Source organism: Indicator indicator, chromosome 13 (assembly GCF_027791375.1).
Source record: "Indicator indicator isolate 239-I01 chromosome 13, UM_Iind_1.1, whole genome shotgun sequence".
Lineage (NCBI taxonomy): Eukaryota > Metazoa > Chordata > Aves > Piciformes > Indicatoridae > Indicator > Indicator indicator.
In genome coordinates, this window is record NC_072022.1 from 19,617,788 (window position 1) to 19,634,227 (window position 16,440).

At 45.1% G+C, this 16,440-nt stretch overlaps 1 protein-coding gene across 1 annotated transcript in view; it reads left to right on the forward strand.

Moving 5' to 3' along the window:
- Positions 1–466: 466 nt before the first annotated feature.
- DIS3L2 (DIS3 like 3'-5' exoribonuclease 2) overlaps positions 467–16,440 on the forward strand; it is a 199,835-nt gene continuing 183,861 nt past the window's right edge. The window contains exons 1-2 of the mRNA XM_054385907.1: positions 467–483; positions 3,053–3,772. Coding sequence (XP_054241882.1) covers positions 3,073–3,772 — 700 coding nt within the window. The 5' untranslated portion in view covers positions 467–483; positions 3,053–3,072. The remainder of the gene's footprint in view (positions 484–3,052; positions 3,773–16,440) is intronic.

Here is a 16,440-nt window from a genome sequence, read left to right on the forward strand (position 1 = left end):
GACTGAGCAAAACAGAGGCTCAGGACCAGCCTGAACTCTGTCTGGAGGCTTCCTTTCTCATGGGGACCCACGGGACCTGCCACCGGGGAACATTTTCTTCTGCAGTAAACAGAGCTGGGGCACCGTACCTGTACCGAGACACCCTGTTCCCTCCTGGGACATCCCGTATGCCCTCTTTCTGGTGTCTCCCTCACGGGACTCTTCCCCAGGCTCATCCCCAGGTCCGGACTTGGCCCTGCGCTGTGCAAAGGAACCCACAGATGAGGGCCCGCTATGTGTCACTAAAGGCAATCTGGCGGGGCTGCGAGAGTCACAGGCGGCAGCGGCGGCTTTACCAGCAAGGGGTGTGGATTGAGCGCTTCGCGTGAGGCCTTATGGGTCCTACCGCGGCCCGTAGCAGCCTCTGACCCGGAAGTGGACGGCTGGGGCGCAGGGACTTTTAAATCGGCGCGGAGCAGCGCAGTGGGGGGAGCGGCGCGGCTGGTGAGTGGTGGGGTTGAGCTTGGTGTCCCCTTCCTGAGCCCAGTGCTGGGGTCCTGGGTGGGGGATAGGTGGGCGGCTCTCTGGCCGGTCCCAGCGGCACTCAGACTCTGTCAGTGCTGTTGCCGTGCCGGGGCGCTGAACCCGGTTGTTTACTGGTTCTTTTCGGTCATTATTAGCTCCCGCTTCGGGCACCGCAGAAGGGGCAGTGGTACACCAGGCTGAGAGGGTCCGGGGTGCTCCGAGTGAGAGTGCTGGCATTGGTTCCTGGCAGGGGAGGCAGCGGGCGAAAAGCTGCCTTTGGGCTGCCTCTGGGCTGCCCTGGTCCTGAGGGTTGTTAGGAAGACCTTCCAGCTCCACTCCCGGTCTTGCTGCTGGCGCTGGAGCGGATGCGTCCACCCTCACTACTGGCTGAGGGGCCTGGACACCCCCAGAGCGCAGTGTCCACCGTGGTGTCAGGCTGAGAACGAAGGCCATTGCCTCTCCTCACAAACCCCCGTGTGCAAACAACAGGGGCAGTTTTCATCCAGGGCCTGGCTAAGTCATTATCAGCCCTTGGTGCTTGCTTTCTGGCGTTTCAATCATAAGCATCTGTCTCATCTGGGTGGGAGGCAGGGTCTGTATACCTTGTACTCACCACTGCCTTTCCTCTGCTCCATGTCTGTTAGGAAACTGTGGAGTTTTGGTTGCCCACGGCAGAATAACGAAATTGTGATGAGTGGGGGCTTGTAGGTGTCTTTTTTTTTTTTTTTTTTTGTCCTCCAATTGCTGACTTGATTAAAGTTGCAGAAATTATTGCAGAGATGAGGTGTGAATGTTTATTCTTTACTTGTAAATAAAGATGTCAAACTCCTGTGTCCCGGAACCAGTGTTTGGAGAGTGGCCATGCTGGCTCTTATAAATGTTATCTACTTCTATTGACTTGGCAATGGGAGAAGGTGACGTTAAAAGAGCTTGCTGTAGACCTACCCGTGTGAGGCTTTTGTAATAGCACTGTAGCAGGTCAGTCTGTTAGAAAAGTTGAGCTGTTGGCCAATGCTAATGGAAAATCTTAGGAATAAGAATCACAAACCACATAAAGAATTTTTCCTATTTATTTAGGGATTTAGAATTTTTGCTTCGTATTGTGAAGCCTGTTCACATCAGTGCTCAATTACTTAAGTAAATCCTGCTGCAACATGTGTTGTTGCTCTGAAATGGCCAGAGCAGGCACTCTAAAGAGCTGGCTCTTGGAGTCCTTGGTCCCTGCTGTATGATGCCCTATTCCTAGGCAGTGTGTGCATGGGGGAAACTGCCTGGGTGCATATCCTTTGTGCACCTGCAGCAGAAAGGAGAAGAGGGTAAGGTTGAAGAAAAATTCCAGACATGGTGGCAATATTGAAGAGAATATAAATTTCTCTTCTGCTGAGCTCTGTATTCTGCCCTGCTAACACCTCTGGTCTTAGAGAAGTGAGTAGAGAGGTTTAATGGGCAGTATTCTTTATTTTAGCTTAAAGTCCAGTGATCCTCAGTTCTGGCATAGAAAAGGTGACTGTGAACCCTGGAGCTCTCAACGTACCAGCTGAGGAGAAATGAAGGTGTTTGGCTTCAAATGTGTTTTGAAGGAGAAAAAAAAGGCATTTATATGAAAATCTACAGAAGACCGCACTTGTGCTGAGCTCCATTATCAGTATATATTTTTTTTTATTCCTTTTTGATTGATACATACAGCAAAAATCATTGCTATGTCCTGTCTGTACTTATAATTTACCTTAATGGTAGCCGAGGACAGTTTACTAGATAGTTTTGATCCAAAACCTCAAAGGCTACAGATGCTGAAAAAAGGATGGAAAGCTGCTTGATCTACTTAAGTACCACACTCATGCGGTAAAGGTGGAGGCATGACACCATCTACAGAAACTGGTGCTGGAAGGAGTGGCAGCCAATGTGTCTCAATCACTAAAAATTATGAGCTCTTACAAGATAGTTACTTGTGCGAGGGAGTTTATTTTATTTCCATTGCACTGGGAGTGAGGTTATGACAAGAAAGACAAGCTGAAATGGTTGTTCTTGTGTTTTAAAGCAAATGTCCTATGTAATCCAGAAGTGGCAGTCACTGTGGGAGGGAAGTAACAGGCAATGTATGCTTTTTACTGCAGCACTGAGCTGCTTACACTAAGGATGCAGTTGTTTCTGAAGGCTAGGTTGGGCATGGCATTTTACCTCTGATAACTGCTGAACTGAAGTGTCTCATACAGTCTCAGTTACTGCTTTAATGGACATGACTTTTTCAAAGGCAAGGAAGAGCAGATTAAAGAATTCCTTTGTATTTGTGGTACCAGCCTTGTGACAGTAATGCCACTTTTGTGTGGCGTCTGGGCCGTGATCACTCCTAGGTTGCTGACAGGGGTTTGGTGCAGGGCAGCTGTTGAGTACATCATGAAACCCATTCCTCCAGTGGAGTGACTCACCAACTCAAAATTTCTGTAAAGGTCATTTTAGTACATTTTTGTCTTTTAGTGTAGTCAATTATTTGATGCTTTGTTTCAAGAAAATAACATTTCCTCCCCTGTGTCTATTTACAATCCTGAAGTTTGGGCCTTTTACTACACCATGGATCAGCTGGGGCATGTGAGAAATGCTACTTCTGCCCAAGGTGCCAAAGAGGGAATGAGCAAGCGTGCGGCTCCCCAGAAGAACGCTTACGCGAGGCTTGTGCAAAAGCACCGCAGTGGCCGATTCCGGTCCTATTTGAATCACATTGCACAGAAGATGCAGCTGGAAGAGAGCAGCACCAGTGACCCCAGCTCAGATCTTGACCCACCTCGGAGGAGAGGCCTGATGAAGGATAGTCCAGCCAGGAATGGGTTGAATATGCACAGCTACTCACCGGTCAGAACATCTCACCTGGAACAGCCCCTGCCCAGAGGATTTGAACATGATAATTTCCAAACTGCTCTGAACAGATGTCCTCATAAAAAAAAAGACGTCACTGGTCCAGAAGGAGACTTGGATGTGGAGGAAGACAATTCCGTACATTTGCGTGGAGCTGCATCTAATTTGTTAAATATGAGTGATGCCCTGGGTGGGAGAGTATCAAACAGCCTGAGACACCATGCATCTCTGCAGAAGTCTTCTGATTCTGATGAAAAAGAGGAGGAGGACATGTGGAAGAAGAAGCATAAGAAACGAGGCAGATGTCCTGCCAATACAGATGCAGCAGCTGGACACTTGTTGACTGAGCAGTTTACTGAGGATGTGCTGGCAGTAAATGCCAAGAAAAAGAGTCCCTTGTCTCCTGGTCAAGTCCCAGGTGAGCTCACTCTAATGACCTGTTTGGTCCATTTTCTACAATTACTGGGGAATTGAATGTAATGTTTTAACCCTGAGTAAGTTAACGTAAGCCAGTTCTACTCTGTCCAAGTTAGTCAGCCCTTAGTTACCTATGGGTGGCTTTGATTTACAAGTAAGCCATCCAGCGTGTGCAAATGGCTTCATCTGGAGCCAGCTTGGTGTTGGCAGGACCTAATCCCCTGGCCTAAGCTCTCTGAATGTGGCTGTATTGCTTCCAGGATCAGCTTAAGACTAGGAGAGCCTAATTTCTGTGGCATAGAGTCCAAATTAATAAGACTGCTGGATCTGAGCTGGCTCTGGGTAGAGTCACGCTTTTGTCTGCGTTGCCTCTTTGGATCTCTAGTGCTGGTTTGCCTTTGTGGAGGATCCAAGTCCGTCTAGTACTCAGGGACTAAGCTGCCTGTGTAATATCTAATTCCTGACACAGAGTGTTGACTCCAGTAAATTTTGCTGTCAGTGACAAAGAGACCACATCTTGCAGTAGTAAAGTGAGCATGTCTCTTAAAATGTGACGCTCAAGACAAAAAGCCCACTTACAGAGATAAATTAACACCCAGCCCCCACTCCCCACACACAGCATCAACAAGCAACAGAAGCCAGGCAGTTTAAATTTGATTTCTCAGTATCAGGGGTTAAAACTTCCTCTGAATGTGATTTATGGTGAAATACTTGAACAGCCTGATCTTATGAGCTACTACTGGAGGAGCTCATAAATGTCACCGTATTAAATTCTCTGTAACAAGCAGAAAAGAGATCGATTTCTCAGCTGGGTAAGACGGGCCTGAGGCCTATCACAGCTCTTGAGTTGGAAATCAAGTAAACGCTTAACTAAATCAATCTTACAAAACTGTGCCCTATCACTTGAGTGGCAAGGAATATGCTTGTTTCAGGATTTGTGGTATTTTTGAGGCTGTAGATCATGTGCTAGAGTTGGTACATTTTCATCAGTTCTTGCATGGCAGATCAGGGTTAGAGATTTAACGCAAGCAGATTTTGCTAAAAGTTGTGGTTAGCTTGATGTTTTGGGAGGGATTTTTTTTTTTGCATGCTTCATTGTAATACTATTATGCTAGCCTATTATAATGGACTTGGCTATTTTTTACCCTTTAGCTTTTGGAGAGTAGGGAAGAGCAGTTACGGAGAATCTGCAAAGCTTACGGTTTGTAGCCATGATGATTGTAGGAGCTATATGGTTTTTAGTACAAAATAAAGACACCCTGGCTGTCAAAAGCAAGCACCCTCCTGCTCTAATTGGGAGTGGGATTGCACTAATCTTTTGAAAACTAATTGTTTGTTTAGTGTAAAAACCTAGAGCAAAAATGTTGGTCCACGTATTTGATCTCCCAGGTAGAAAACACTGTGGGAAAGATTATTGGAAAATTAATTGCTTAGCAGTGACATCCTTCCTCTTCCTCCTTCTGTGTCTTTCCAGCCACCCTGCTGTGTAGCTGAAAGTGGTTACACTCCAGAGCACTTGCAAGGACATGAAAACAGTTTCTTGGGGAGGAAAGAAACGGGAAACAATACGTCATTTGATTCAGAGAAATGTGTTTTTCTCCTGTTCAGTTTGAGTATATTTTAGTGCTCTTGTGTAAGCGAAATGAAGATTTTACAGTATGCAAGCACTTAGGTATAAGTACTTGCACATCACAGTACCAGATTAATATTTTCTCACTTCAAAGCTTGTCTTTCTCTCTTGTTGCTGATATAAGTCATATTACTTTGCCTAGGCAGGTGTCTGGTTTGATCAGTTTAAATCAAGGCTTGTGAAAGTGATGGCAAGAATTGCTTCTGTCATAGCAGTGAGCATATCATCTTTTCAGTAGTGACATTTCCTCACAAATTAACTCTGTTCAGGCAGCTGTAGACTTTCCAAAAGGCTCTTTGAGCTAATCTTAAAGCAAAGCATCTCTCTTTATATTACTTCTTTTTATTGTCCTCTTCTTAACAGCTCTTCAGCACAGGTTTAGCCATGGTCAGGTTTGCAGTGAGCCCAAAGCTGACAGAACTGAAACTGAAAGCGAACGTGGATGGCTGAGAAACCTTTTGAGTGCTCTGGGGCAGGCTGTGGGCATCGATGAACAGGTCCTTGTTGATGTCTTTCCAGTGGTGCAGCAGTTTCTGTGGCCTTGAGGGGAAGCAGAGTGGTTTTTGAAGCCCCTAGGACCTGTCACTGAGGTTTGTGGTTCACTACTGATTGTGTTGCTGTCCATGAGAAGCACTGAGCATTTCCTTTTTTATTCTGTATTGTGAGGCCCCAAGACAAGGTTTGGAGGTTAGAAATAATTTCATAGCACTTGATTAGGAGGTTGGCCATGGAGGTATCCTCTGGTGTTCCACATAATAACTGCTTTTCCTAGGTATTGGCAACTTTGCAGTTGAGAGAGCTCAATGTGAACATTGTTCCTTGTCTGAAACATGCAATAGTTGTGGAACTGAACTGCAGGTTGGATTCACTCTATGGTATCAGCACTCTTGGATTTGGAAAGACAAAGGTGCTTGTAGGTGCATTCCACAGATTGTTGCTTCTTTCTTTGCAGCTAAAACCTCTGCAGGGAGAATTGCCATAAAGTTTCCTGTTCTGAAGTTTCTTCTCAGGCCCCAGTAAGACAAAAAGTAATCCTAAAAGATCACCTTAAATGTGATGGTTATAGTTTTTAATCTAATGCAATTTTCCTGTTGTCATTTCCTCCTAAATCCCCAGCTCCCTAGGTTCTTTGGGTGCTAAAATTTGGTTAAACTTCCCCAGCAAAAGTCTTTCATAAAGTCCCCTGGGTTGTTTTTTGGTGTTGATCAAAGGCTCTAAAGGTTTTCCCACTTCAATCCAGAGTTAGTCATCAAAATCTCTTTTCAGGCTGACTGATGTTTCTGTCATAAAAGGGGCTTAAAACTCCCTTTTCCTTGAGAACAGAAGTACTGCCTCTGTCTGTTACATGGTAGTAGTTGAGATTTGCATGGCTGCTAAGTGGAACTTATCTTAAATATCTGTGATAAAGCAGTGGCTTTGTCAGTAAGTAGTTTAGATCAGGCTGCATGGTTTATCTGGGACAGCTAGGCTTCAGCTGAGTTTTGAGTACGTGCATCTCTCAGCCTGTTTTTGAGGGAATGTTGCTGTTTGATAGCACGTTCCTGAGTCTGCTGGAAAGCCTAAAAACCAGACATCTGCAGAAGAGAGCTGTCCTCCAAAGTGGAGTGCAGCATGGTCTTTGGGAACACTATCTCTTGGCCATACTTGATTTCAGAGGATCTTGGGAGCGAGAGTATGTGGAAGTGAGGTGGCTTTATTGATGCTGAAAGCTTGGGTGAAGCAGGGTGCTTGTGAAGGCTGATTACCATGAAATAGGTGCAGATTTTGCAGGGCTGGAGGCATCATCTCAGGCTGTATCAGCAGACATCCTCTTTGGGAAGAACATTTGGGAAGAACAGCTTTGGAAGGTAGCCTCCTGAGGATCCTCTCACTGAAAGCTTCATGAGTTTATGATATGATGGAGGCATCTTGCCCATCTGTCAGGGTCAGCTTGCCCCCTGAGTAGAAACAGTCAGTTTCTGGGTAACAACAAGCCTCTTCTGAAATGGTGCAAAATTTCCATGGCCTTTTCTGATTTATTATCTGTCTGACACTTGGCATTGCTCTGCCCAGCCTGTAGTACTTCACCGACTTGGGCAGCTTCCATGGAGAAGTGTGGCTGGCAAGCAGGCTGGTGCTTAACATCACAGCTTTAAAAACAGTTGTTGTTGGATGGTGGTGGTGTGTTTGTGGCTGCAACCCTGACATTAAAAAGGTTCAGGATAGGTAAAGGAAATATCCTGGAATTGCTTTCCTGCATGTGTGAAGGGCACAGTTGCTCAAGAAATGCCGGCCTTAACAAGATGGTAAAATCTTAGGAGTCTTGTCTTTCTATGGTACTGTAGTAAATGCCTTTGATTTGTGGGGAGGTGTGGAGCTTTGGAGGAAGAACCACAGCTTCTGCTTTTCCTTTTTAGAAGGATTTAAGATTACACTACTTTTTAGTCATGTGTCTTCCAGTTCTTGTGTGGTGAAATTCAGTACTTAAGAATGCTGTTATCTCCTCATCTGGCACCAGTAAATATGAGCCAGTAACCTACCAAAGGCCACAGAACCAGCTCAGTAAATAGAGAATGTTGGTTGCTGTAGAAATCTTTAAAAAGTGTCTAATCTTACCAAGTCCAATGTAATATTCCTTAGATGACGTTAATGATAGTAATAAGATAGTGGAGAGGAAAGAAAACTGGATTTACTGTGTGGGCCCATCAGAGAAACCCATGAAAAATAGGATGCGTCTTTTTCTAATGGTTTAGCAACATCATCACAAACATAAATTTCTCTCTTGCTTTCGCTAGGAAAAAAGTTCCATTCCTGAATCTTGTGCAACTAATGTTTTTGGCTAACATCAGCTATAGCATGTGACTTAATATCTGATGTATCCTCTCTTGGGGAGATGAGGTCCTGCCTTACAGGGACTGTGGGTTTTGTATGTGATCTAATATGTCCTCCATGCCCTTTGCCAGAGTTCTGAGCATTCTGTGCTGCAGCTGCATTGAGTTCTGCAGCAGGAGCCCTTGCATTTGGCAGTGAAGCTTCCCTCTCCACGAAAGAGCTTTCTTCACCTTCTGCTCATGTAGTAATATTCATCAGTGGAAACACTTGTTGTTCACCTGCTGTCTTTTTTTTTCTTCTCTTTAGCCTCCAGTCTGTAGCTCAGGTGACTATGCCTGTCACTTTGGTCTTTGGAAAATAATAGGCTGGTACAATAACTGAATTGATTTTTAGTTAGTTTTAATATTTTTATTTCACGTGATTTGTCATCACTTTGGGCCACAAAGGTCGTCTTGTGCTCCCTCATTGTCAGTTTCTTACGAGATCAGGAGTTTGATAAAAGCATGAGTATGGATGCTAGCACCTTGGCACAACAGTCACAGGACAGTTTGCTGATTTAAAGCTGTTTAGCTGAGCTAATTAAATGCAACAGTAAATCGAGAATTCTGACTGACAGGTATGTCTGATTCCTGCAATATCATCTTCTGACTCTCTGCTATTTAGTACTTCTGTCAGTCATCAGGAAGAAAACATGCAAGTAGGATTGAAAGTTTTTTGGATGACTTCGAGACCACAGGGAGTATTGAATAATGGGGGGGGGGTGTGGGGGGGTGTTACTGGCAGCCGTCTGGATCCACTTGGTGGACAAAACAAAATCTATTTATTGGGCCAGTGTAGAACCATGCTAGCAGTGTGAGGAAGTGTGGGAAGCAACAGCTTGGAATGAAGTTTTAAGCTTTTGATGGATTAATCAGCTGAACATCCCCCCTCCTGTGAAATGTGGCCAAAAGGGTAATGTATGAGCTTGGGAATTGGAAGATGGAGTATGGACTGCGTGTGTCTCTGGCACAGCAGCAGAAACCACTTCTGGAGCGTTGTATCCTGTGGTGATGCCCTCTGTTTGGGGCGGATGGTGATGAATTGATGAATACTCAGAGGACAACCACAGGAAAGATTAAAATGCTGGGATCATGAGTGAATGATTTGAGGAACCCTGCTTTACTTATCAAAGAGATGCTTGGGGGGGAAGGGAGCTTTCAGTAAATTGCCTACATGGAGAACAGATGTTCAATAATAGGCTACTCAGCGGAGCAGATTATGATATAACACATTTGAGGCTAAACAAATCCAGGCCTGAAATGCAGCACAGTTGAGCAGTGAGTGCGAATGACCACTGGAACAGTTTTAGCAGGGCTTGGGGGATGTGGGCTGTCATGGGTGCATTGAAAAGCCCTGAATAACAAATTCCTACCCCTGAAACATGCTGTAGTTCAAACAGGAATTAATCTGAAAAAGCCCTCTGTCTTCTGATATCTATGAGAGACTTTGTTGTGCAGACAGTCTCTGAGGTGTCTTCTTCACTGTGAGTACCCAGGTAGGTAGGACAGATGCTTTGCATCTGGCTTCAATGGCTAACTGCAGCTCCTTTCCAGGCTATGACTGCTGCCTTGCTCTCCAGCCTCTGCCTCTCCTCTCCTATGTGTTGGTGTCCACCTCTTGCCCTCCCACCTCAAGCCCCCCTGTTAACTAGCTCCATGAAATGCTGTGGGCTGCATGTCCCTCACTCCCTCTTGTGGGGGAATTCAAGCTACAGAGTTGAAACTTGGATGGTGCAGGATGGAAAACAAAATGTTGGGATCTGTTGCATAAAATGATGTCTTCTGTGATAAACCCCAACATTTTGAGGGTGCTGAAGGTAAATGTTGACACTGGTAGCTGCAGCCCACACAGATGTATGGGGCAAGTCATTCCTTGGAGAATATTTCAGGCTTTCTACAGATACAAGTCTGCACCAATAATGCATTTTTTTTTTTGTTCAGTTTCTGTGTTTTTAGGCATTTCTTTCCTTCACAGTGCTCAGGATTGTGAATTGGGTACCTGTTCCACTGAATGAGCAGCATGGGGAACAGTCCATCATCAAATTATCTCATTCTGCAGCATGTTGGGTAACTTCAGGATATGTATGAATCTAAAAGCACTTTCTTCATTTCTTTAGCTGTTAATGTCTTCTAGTACATTAGCACCTCCCATCAAGTATTTTGTCTTTCAAAGCCTCTTGACTTCCTCTGATCTTTGAGCAACTTGCTTACTCCAAACTGCTGAAGAGAGAACTTCCACAATATTATGTTTTAAAACTGTTTTTCCTGAAAGTCTTGAAGAAGCCTTTTTACAGTGTAGTTGTTGGATAAAAAAAAAAGAGGAAAAGGTTTTGTGGAAGTTTCTTTGGGAGGATGGAAGGATGAAGGGGCAGTGCAAGCAGCCCTGACCCATATCCTGAGGCAGGAATGGAAGCCTGGAGGAGTGCAATCATCAGGCGGAGTAGGTAGTTAGGAGGTCACAAGCAGGGTGGAGCAGGTTCACAGAGAGTCCTGAAAACCAGAAGAGCTGTTTCCCCTCCCTGACAACGCCACTGTGCTGCTGCGCACAGCTGGAGCACAGTAACTATTTTGATAAACTTTTAGTCTATTGCTACTAAATGAGTTTCGTCACCAACCCTCAGTTCAGAGCCTGGAATGGTATCTTTGGCTCTTGCACTCCTGTAGTATTCATACAACACAAACCCTGCTGAGGAATTGAATAAAACTGCAATTACTGTCTGGGTTGCTGAAGTCAAAACCCTGCAAGCATCAGGATGCTTGGAGGTGTTTTGGGAGAGGAAGCATGGTGTCGTGGGCACGTGATCTTGGCGGTCAGAAGCAGTTTCCACAGCAGAAAGAATTCATTGTGCTTTTTTAGAAATGTCAGTTATTCAAAGCATAGGCACTTGCTGAAAGCCAAAGTCAGCAAGAATGTTTTCACTTTCCCTAGTGCCATATTGAAATCTAGGAGCATGCACCACGGGAGTTTTAAAGCTTAAAGCAGAAGAGCAGTGGCAACATGCTTGCCACCAAGTAGGTGCTTTCAACCTCGTTTTCGTGGGTCTGGAAATGAGTGTCTTCCTCTGTTCCTGATTCTCCTGAGTATCCATGGACATGCCACTTCACTTTTTTGCTACATTCGTTCCTACATGGGAATATATCTTCCTCAGTAGCTCGTTGTAAGAATGCTGAATGTCTAAATCGTTTACAACCAGCTACAGTGGCATGGTCACCTCTAAAAGCAGCTTATGGCCCTATGAACTCACTCACAAACCATGACAGCCTCTGTTTCTCCATCTGGGAGTCACTGGCTGCCTTCTTGCAGCCAGCTTGTTGACAACCCTCAGAATCACAGAAACATTCAGGTTGGAAAAGACCCTCAAAATCACCAACTCCAACTGATAACCCTACTCTACAAGGTTCACCACTAAACCATATCCCCAAACACCACATCCAAATGACCTTTAAACATATCCAGGCAACTCAACCACCCTCCTGGGCAGCCCATGTGCCCCGTGTGCATTTTTTCTACATTCAACTCTTCTGTGCAGGTTTTGGCAGGCTTTATGCCAAAAATGTTTAAATGATCACCTTCTCCAAAGAGGTAGGGTGAGAGAGTTCTCCAGATTTGTTCATTGGTATGTGGATGGCTCACAGCAGGACTGGTCTGTCCTGGTGCATGAACAGAGTCACGCTGGTGGAGAAGGTACTGGCTGGAACAGGCGGAGCTGTGTTGTGTTTTAGAGTTGCTGGTAACCAGTTGGGCTGTTGCTAGAGCGACTGGTTACTTTGAATCACTCCTGATATCAGATTTAAGAGCTGTGTAGAGGGGCCTTCAACTGTGAGCACTGTCTTTTCATTTTAATTTGTCTTGATGGTGGAAGGTCACAGCTCAGATTTATGCTGTGGCTGGACACTGGTGGCCCATCCTAATGGGTCAGTTAGGGGAGACTGGCGGACATGGGAGCTACTTCTGGCAGCTGGATTTTAATACAGATCCTCTCAGTTTGGGGTATTTGCATAGAATTTACATTTTGGCTGAGTCCATGCATGTAAATGTAGGTCTGCATTGTTTCTCTTCTTTGAATGGCTGTTTAATTAACTTTAAACTTAATTACGCAATCTGCCATCTGCCTAAATCCCTACAGTGCTGTCATATTGCCACCCTTTTCCACTTCCAAGGTGTGATGGTTTGAAACTGTCTTTTTAATTTTTCCTTGCAAAGTTCAGAACAGAGAAAGTGAAAGAATGTAAATAAGTCACTATTGGGTGTAAGAAAGCAAAATAACGATTGTTCTAAACACTTCCATTGGATAGATAGAAATGTTTAAGAACTATTACCCAAAACAAAGTAGGCATTCTGCACATTCTGTGTTCGGCAGTGGGGGCAGTTGCTGGGCTGTCTGGCTGCTGTTTCTTCTTCTCTTCTGGCTGAAGTTAACACACTGACCTTGGCAGCTAAGTTAACAACTTTCTGCTTAACTAACTCTGCTTCTCTGTCCAGGGGGGTCTGGGGGGGAAGCTCCTGGGAGAGAGAGGCCCCTTTGGGAGGGTCCCCTTGGGGGGAAGCAAAGGGAGATCGGTTGTGCTTTTTCTGTTGATTGTATATATTTGTGAATGTTGTGAATTTTGTATATTTGTACATATTCATTGCATTTCATTGTAGATTTTAGACTCTGCTTGTAAATACAGCTTTTCATTTGCTTCCAGACTGAGCTAGCCTGGTTATTGTTGGTGGGGGGGGAATTTCAGCTCACACCGACACACTTTTTATTTTTGGCGCTCCAACTCGGGGCTCGATTGCTTGTGATTTATTTCTGCTCAGATTAGGAAGCAAAATGAAGCTGTTTTGGATTTTGAGTAATTTTATTTCATCTATTATCGGTGTGATTGTTTACAGATGGGCTGTTTCCTGCATGATAGACAAGATTGTGAGATATGTGGCATATAAGTCATTTCTTTGGGTTAAGAACAAGTTACTGAATGTTGGTGAATTCTGTTGTGGTCTTATTGGGCTAAGAAGCTATGGTAACTCAACTATGGATGTGCTAGCAGACACATATGAGTTTGTTACTCCTCTTACAACTACAGAGGGTCCTTGGAACCAGTGGTACCCTAGATATCTTGTGCTAGCCTTAATCTTAATTTTGTTGCTTCTTGGAATAATCATATGGCTACTGATAGCACTGTGTCAAGAAAGACATAAGGCTACTTGCTCTTCCAACTCTGCTGTGAATGTGAAAACCAAGCCAGTAAATTTGGTGGCCACTGTAACCAGAAAGCGTAAAGGAGATGCAGATGCTGCAGGAGATGGTGCAGATGGAGATGAGGGTCCTTCTACTCAGGATCCCTCTGTTAAGAAAGATCCTTCTGATGAGGAAGAGAGGGTTAGCCTTAAAACTCTGGTAGACCTCTTGAGACCCCACATGGATGATGGAGATGTAGGTCAGGATGTAGACCCTAGTAGATTAGCAACTGCTGGTAGTGCCTCTGAACTCAAAGAAATTCAACGGAGGATTAAAATAGGATTATGGGGACAGCGACCTCAGGATGATGATGATGATGATGATGAGGATGACATACAGTCAGCTAATGCACCCAGACAGGAAATTAGACATGTGAGGAAGGATTACATCAGAGGAGATAATGAGCCAGTCCTGTCTTGGCTAGCCAGGTGTTTTGATATGGGAGCCCCAGCATTGGTGGTAGGCGACAAGTCGGCCTCTCAGTTGGGGATGCTCTCAAAGGATACAGGCATAGACAGGCACCTAGGCAAGTGCATTGGTAAAGTTTCTCTGTGGGCACGCCTCCTACTGGCAGTCTCGCTGAGGTACCCCAGCAGAGATGATTTACCATGGAACCCTAAGCCTTGGACCACAATAGCTGAGGGAATCAAGCGTCTGAGAGAGTTTGCTGTGAGAGAAGTAATGTATGGAGATCATAAGACTCTGAATCCTGATGAAATTCCTGTTGGAACAGGCCTTGCCAAAAAGCTCATTAAGCTTGCTCCTCCTAATTATGCTACTATTCTGGCAAGCAGGATTGTGGCAAGAAATTATGGTGGAGTGCCTCCCACTGTTGGCCATTTCACTGACCAAATGAGGCAATTGGAGGATAGTCTTGCACGTACTTCTTTGGTTTCAGCCATTGAAACTCTGTCTGGAAAGATGGAGAATTGCATGAAAGAGCTGAAGGAGGAACTTAAAACCTCCATATCCAAGTTGATGAAGGGGGATGATTCTGATTCCTCTTCCTCCAGATGGATACAAGTTTCAGCTGTTAGGAACAGACGTGCTCCAAGAAGGCCATTCCAGAATAGGTCAAACCAAAACAGACAGCAGAGGCAATCACGTGGCAGTATCTGGATAACTCTGCGTGATCAGTTTGGTGAGAACATGAACAGATGGGATGGTCAACCAACTTCTGATCTTTTCAAGAGGTTACGGGAGCTGCAGAGGGGCAGATCCCGAGGTAGCAATACCAGGAGGGTAGCTGTCGCTTCCTCAGTTTCCCAGAACAACTCTGATAGCTCCAACAGTGATCCTAATTCTGGTGCTGGACATTGTGCCAGCTGTACATGTGGAGGTAATCCCCACCATTAGGGGTGCCCTGCCTTCCGCCAGGGGGAGGTAAGGGATAATGGAGATAACAGAATCTATTGGGATGTGTACATCCAGTGGCCTGGCACTTCAAAATTTCAGAAGTACAGGGCCTTGGTTGACACAGGAGCTCAGTGCACCATAATACCATCAAATTATCAAGGGGGAGAATCTATAACTATTCAGGGAGTCACTGGTGGATCTCAAGAGTTGTTTAAGATAGAGGTTGATATAAGTTTAACTGGGAAGCAGTGGAAGAAACATACTATTGTAACAGGTCCTAATGCACCTTGTATTTTGGGAATTGACTTTCTGAGAGAAGGGCGTTTTAAAGACCCTAAGGGTTACAAATGGGCTTTTGGAATAGCAACTGTAGAAATTGATGGAGGAAAATTGAAGTTGTCCATTAGACCTGAGCTTTCAGATGAATCTGCAGTTGTGGGACAACATGAGATAGAGGATGTAAAGCTGCCGGTTGCTTCTCAAACTGTGCATCACAGACAATACAGAACCAACCGTGACTCTTTGGTGCCCATTCAAAACTTGATTCGTCAGTTGGAGAGTCAGAAGGTCATCAGCAAAACTCATTCACCTTTCAACAGTCCAATCTGGCCTGTGAGAAAGCAGAATGGAGAGTGGCGTCTGACAGTTGATTTCCGTGCCTTGAATGAAGTAACTCCACCCATGAGTGCAGCTGTACCAGACATGATGGAACTCCAATATGAGCTGGAATCCAAGCAGGCCAAATGGTATGCTACCATAGACATTGCTAATGCTTTCTTCTCTATTCCCATAGCAGAGGAATGCAGGCCTCAGTTTGCTTTCACCTGGAGAGGCATTCAGTACACATTCAATCGTTTGCCCCAGGGGTGGATTCACAGTTCAACCATCTGCCATGCAGTGATCCATGATGCTTTGGAGAAAGGTGGAGCTCCAGAACACATTCAGTTCATCGATGACATCATCGTCTGGGGTGAGACTGCTGAAGAAGTCTTCGAGAAAGGTAACAAAATCCTTGACATTCTCTTGCAAGCTGGTTTCGCTATCAAGCGAGACAAGGTGAAAGGACCTGCCAGAGAAATCCAGTTTCTGGGAGTGCGGTGGCAAGATGGTCGCCGTCACATCCCAATGGATGTGATAAACAGAGTCTCCACCATGGCAAATCCCATCAACAAGAAAGAAACTCTGCGTTTCTTAGGCATAGTGGGATTTTGGAGACTGCACATTCCTGGATACAGTCAGATTGTGAAACCTCTGTATGATGTGACTCGAAAGAGAAACAGTTTCCAATGGGGTCCTGAGCAACAAGCAGCCTTTGACCAGATCAAGCGAGAGGTAGTCCAAGCGATGGGTCTGGGACCTGTCCGAACCGGTCCAGACATTAAGAACATTCTGTACACGGCCGCGAGTGACAATGGTCCAACCTGGTGCTTATGGCAAAGAGCTCCAGGGGAGACACGAGGACGTCCTCTTGGTTTCTGGGGTCGTGGCTACAGAGGCTCAGAGGCAAACTACACTCCAACAGAGAAAGAGATTTTAGCTGCTTATGAAGGAGTGAAAGCTGCTTCTGAAGTGATTGGAACTGAGTCACAACTTCTTCTAGCTCCTAGAT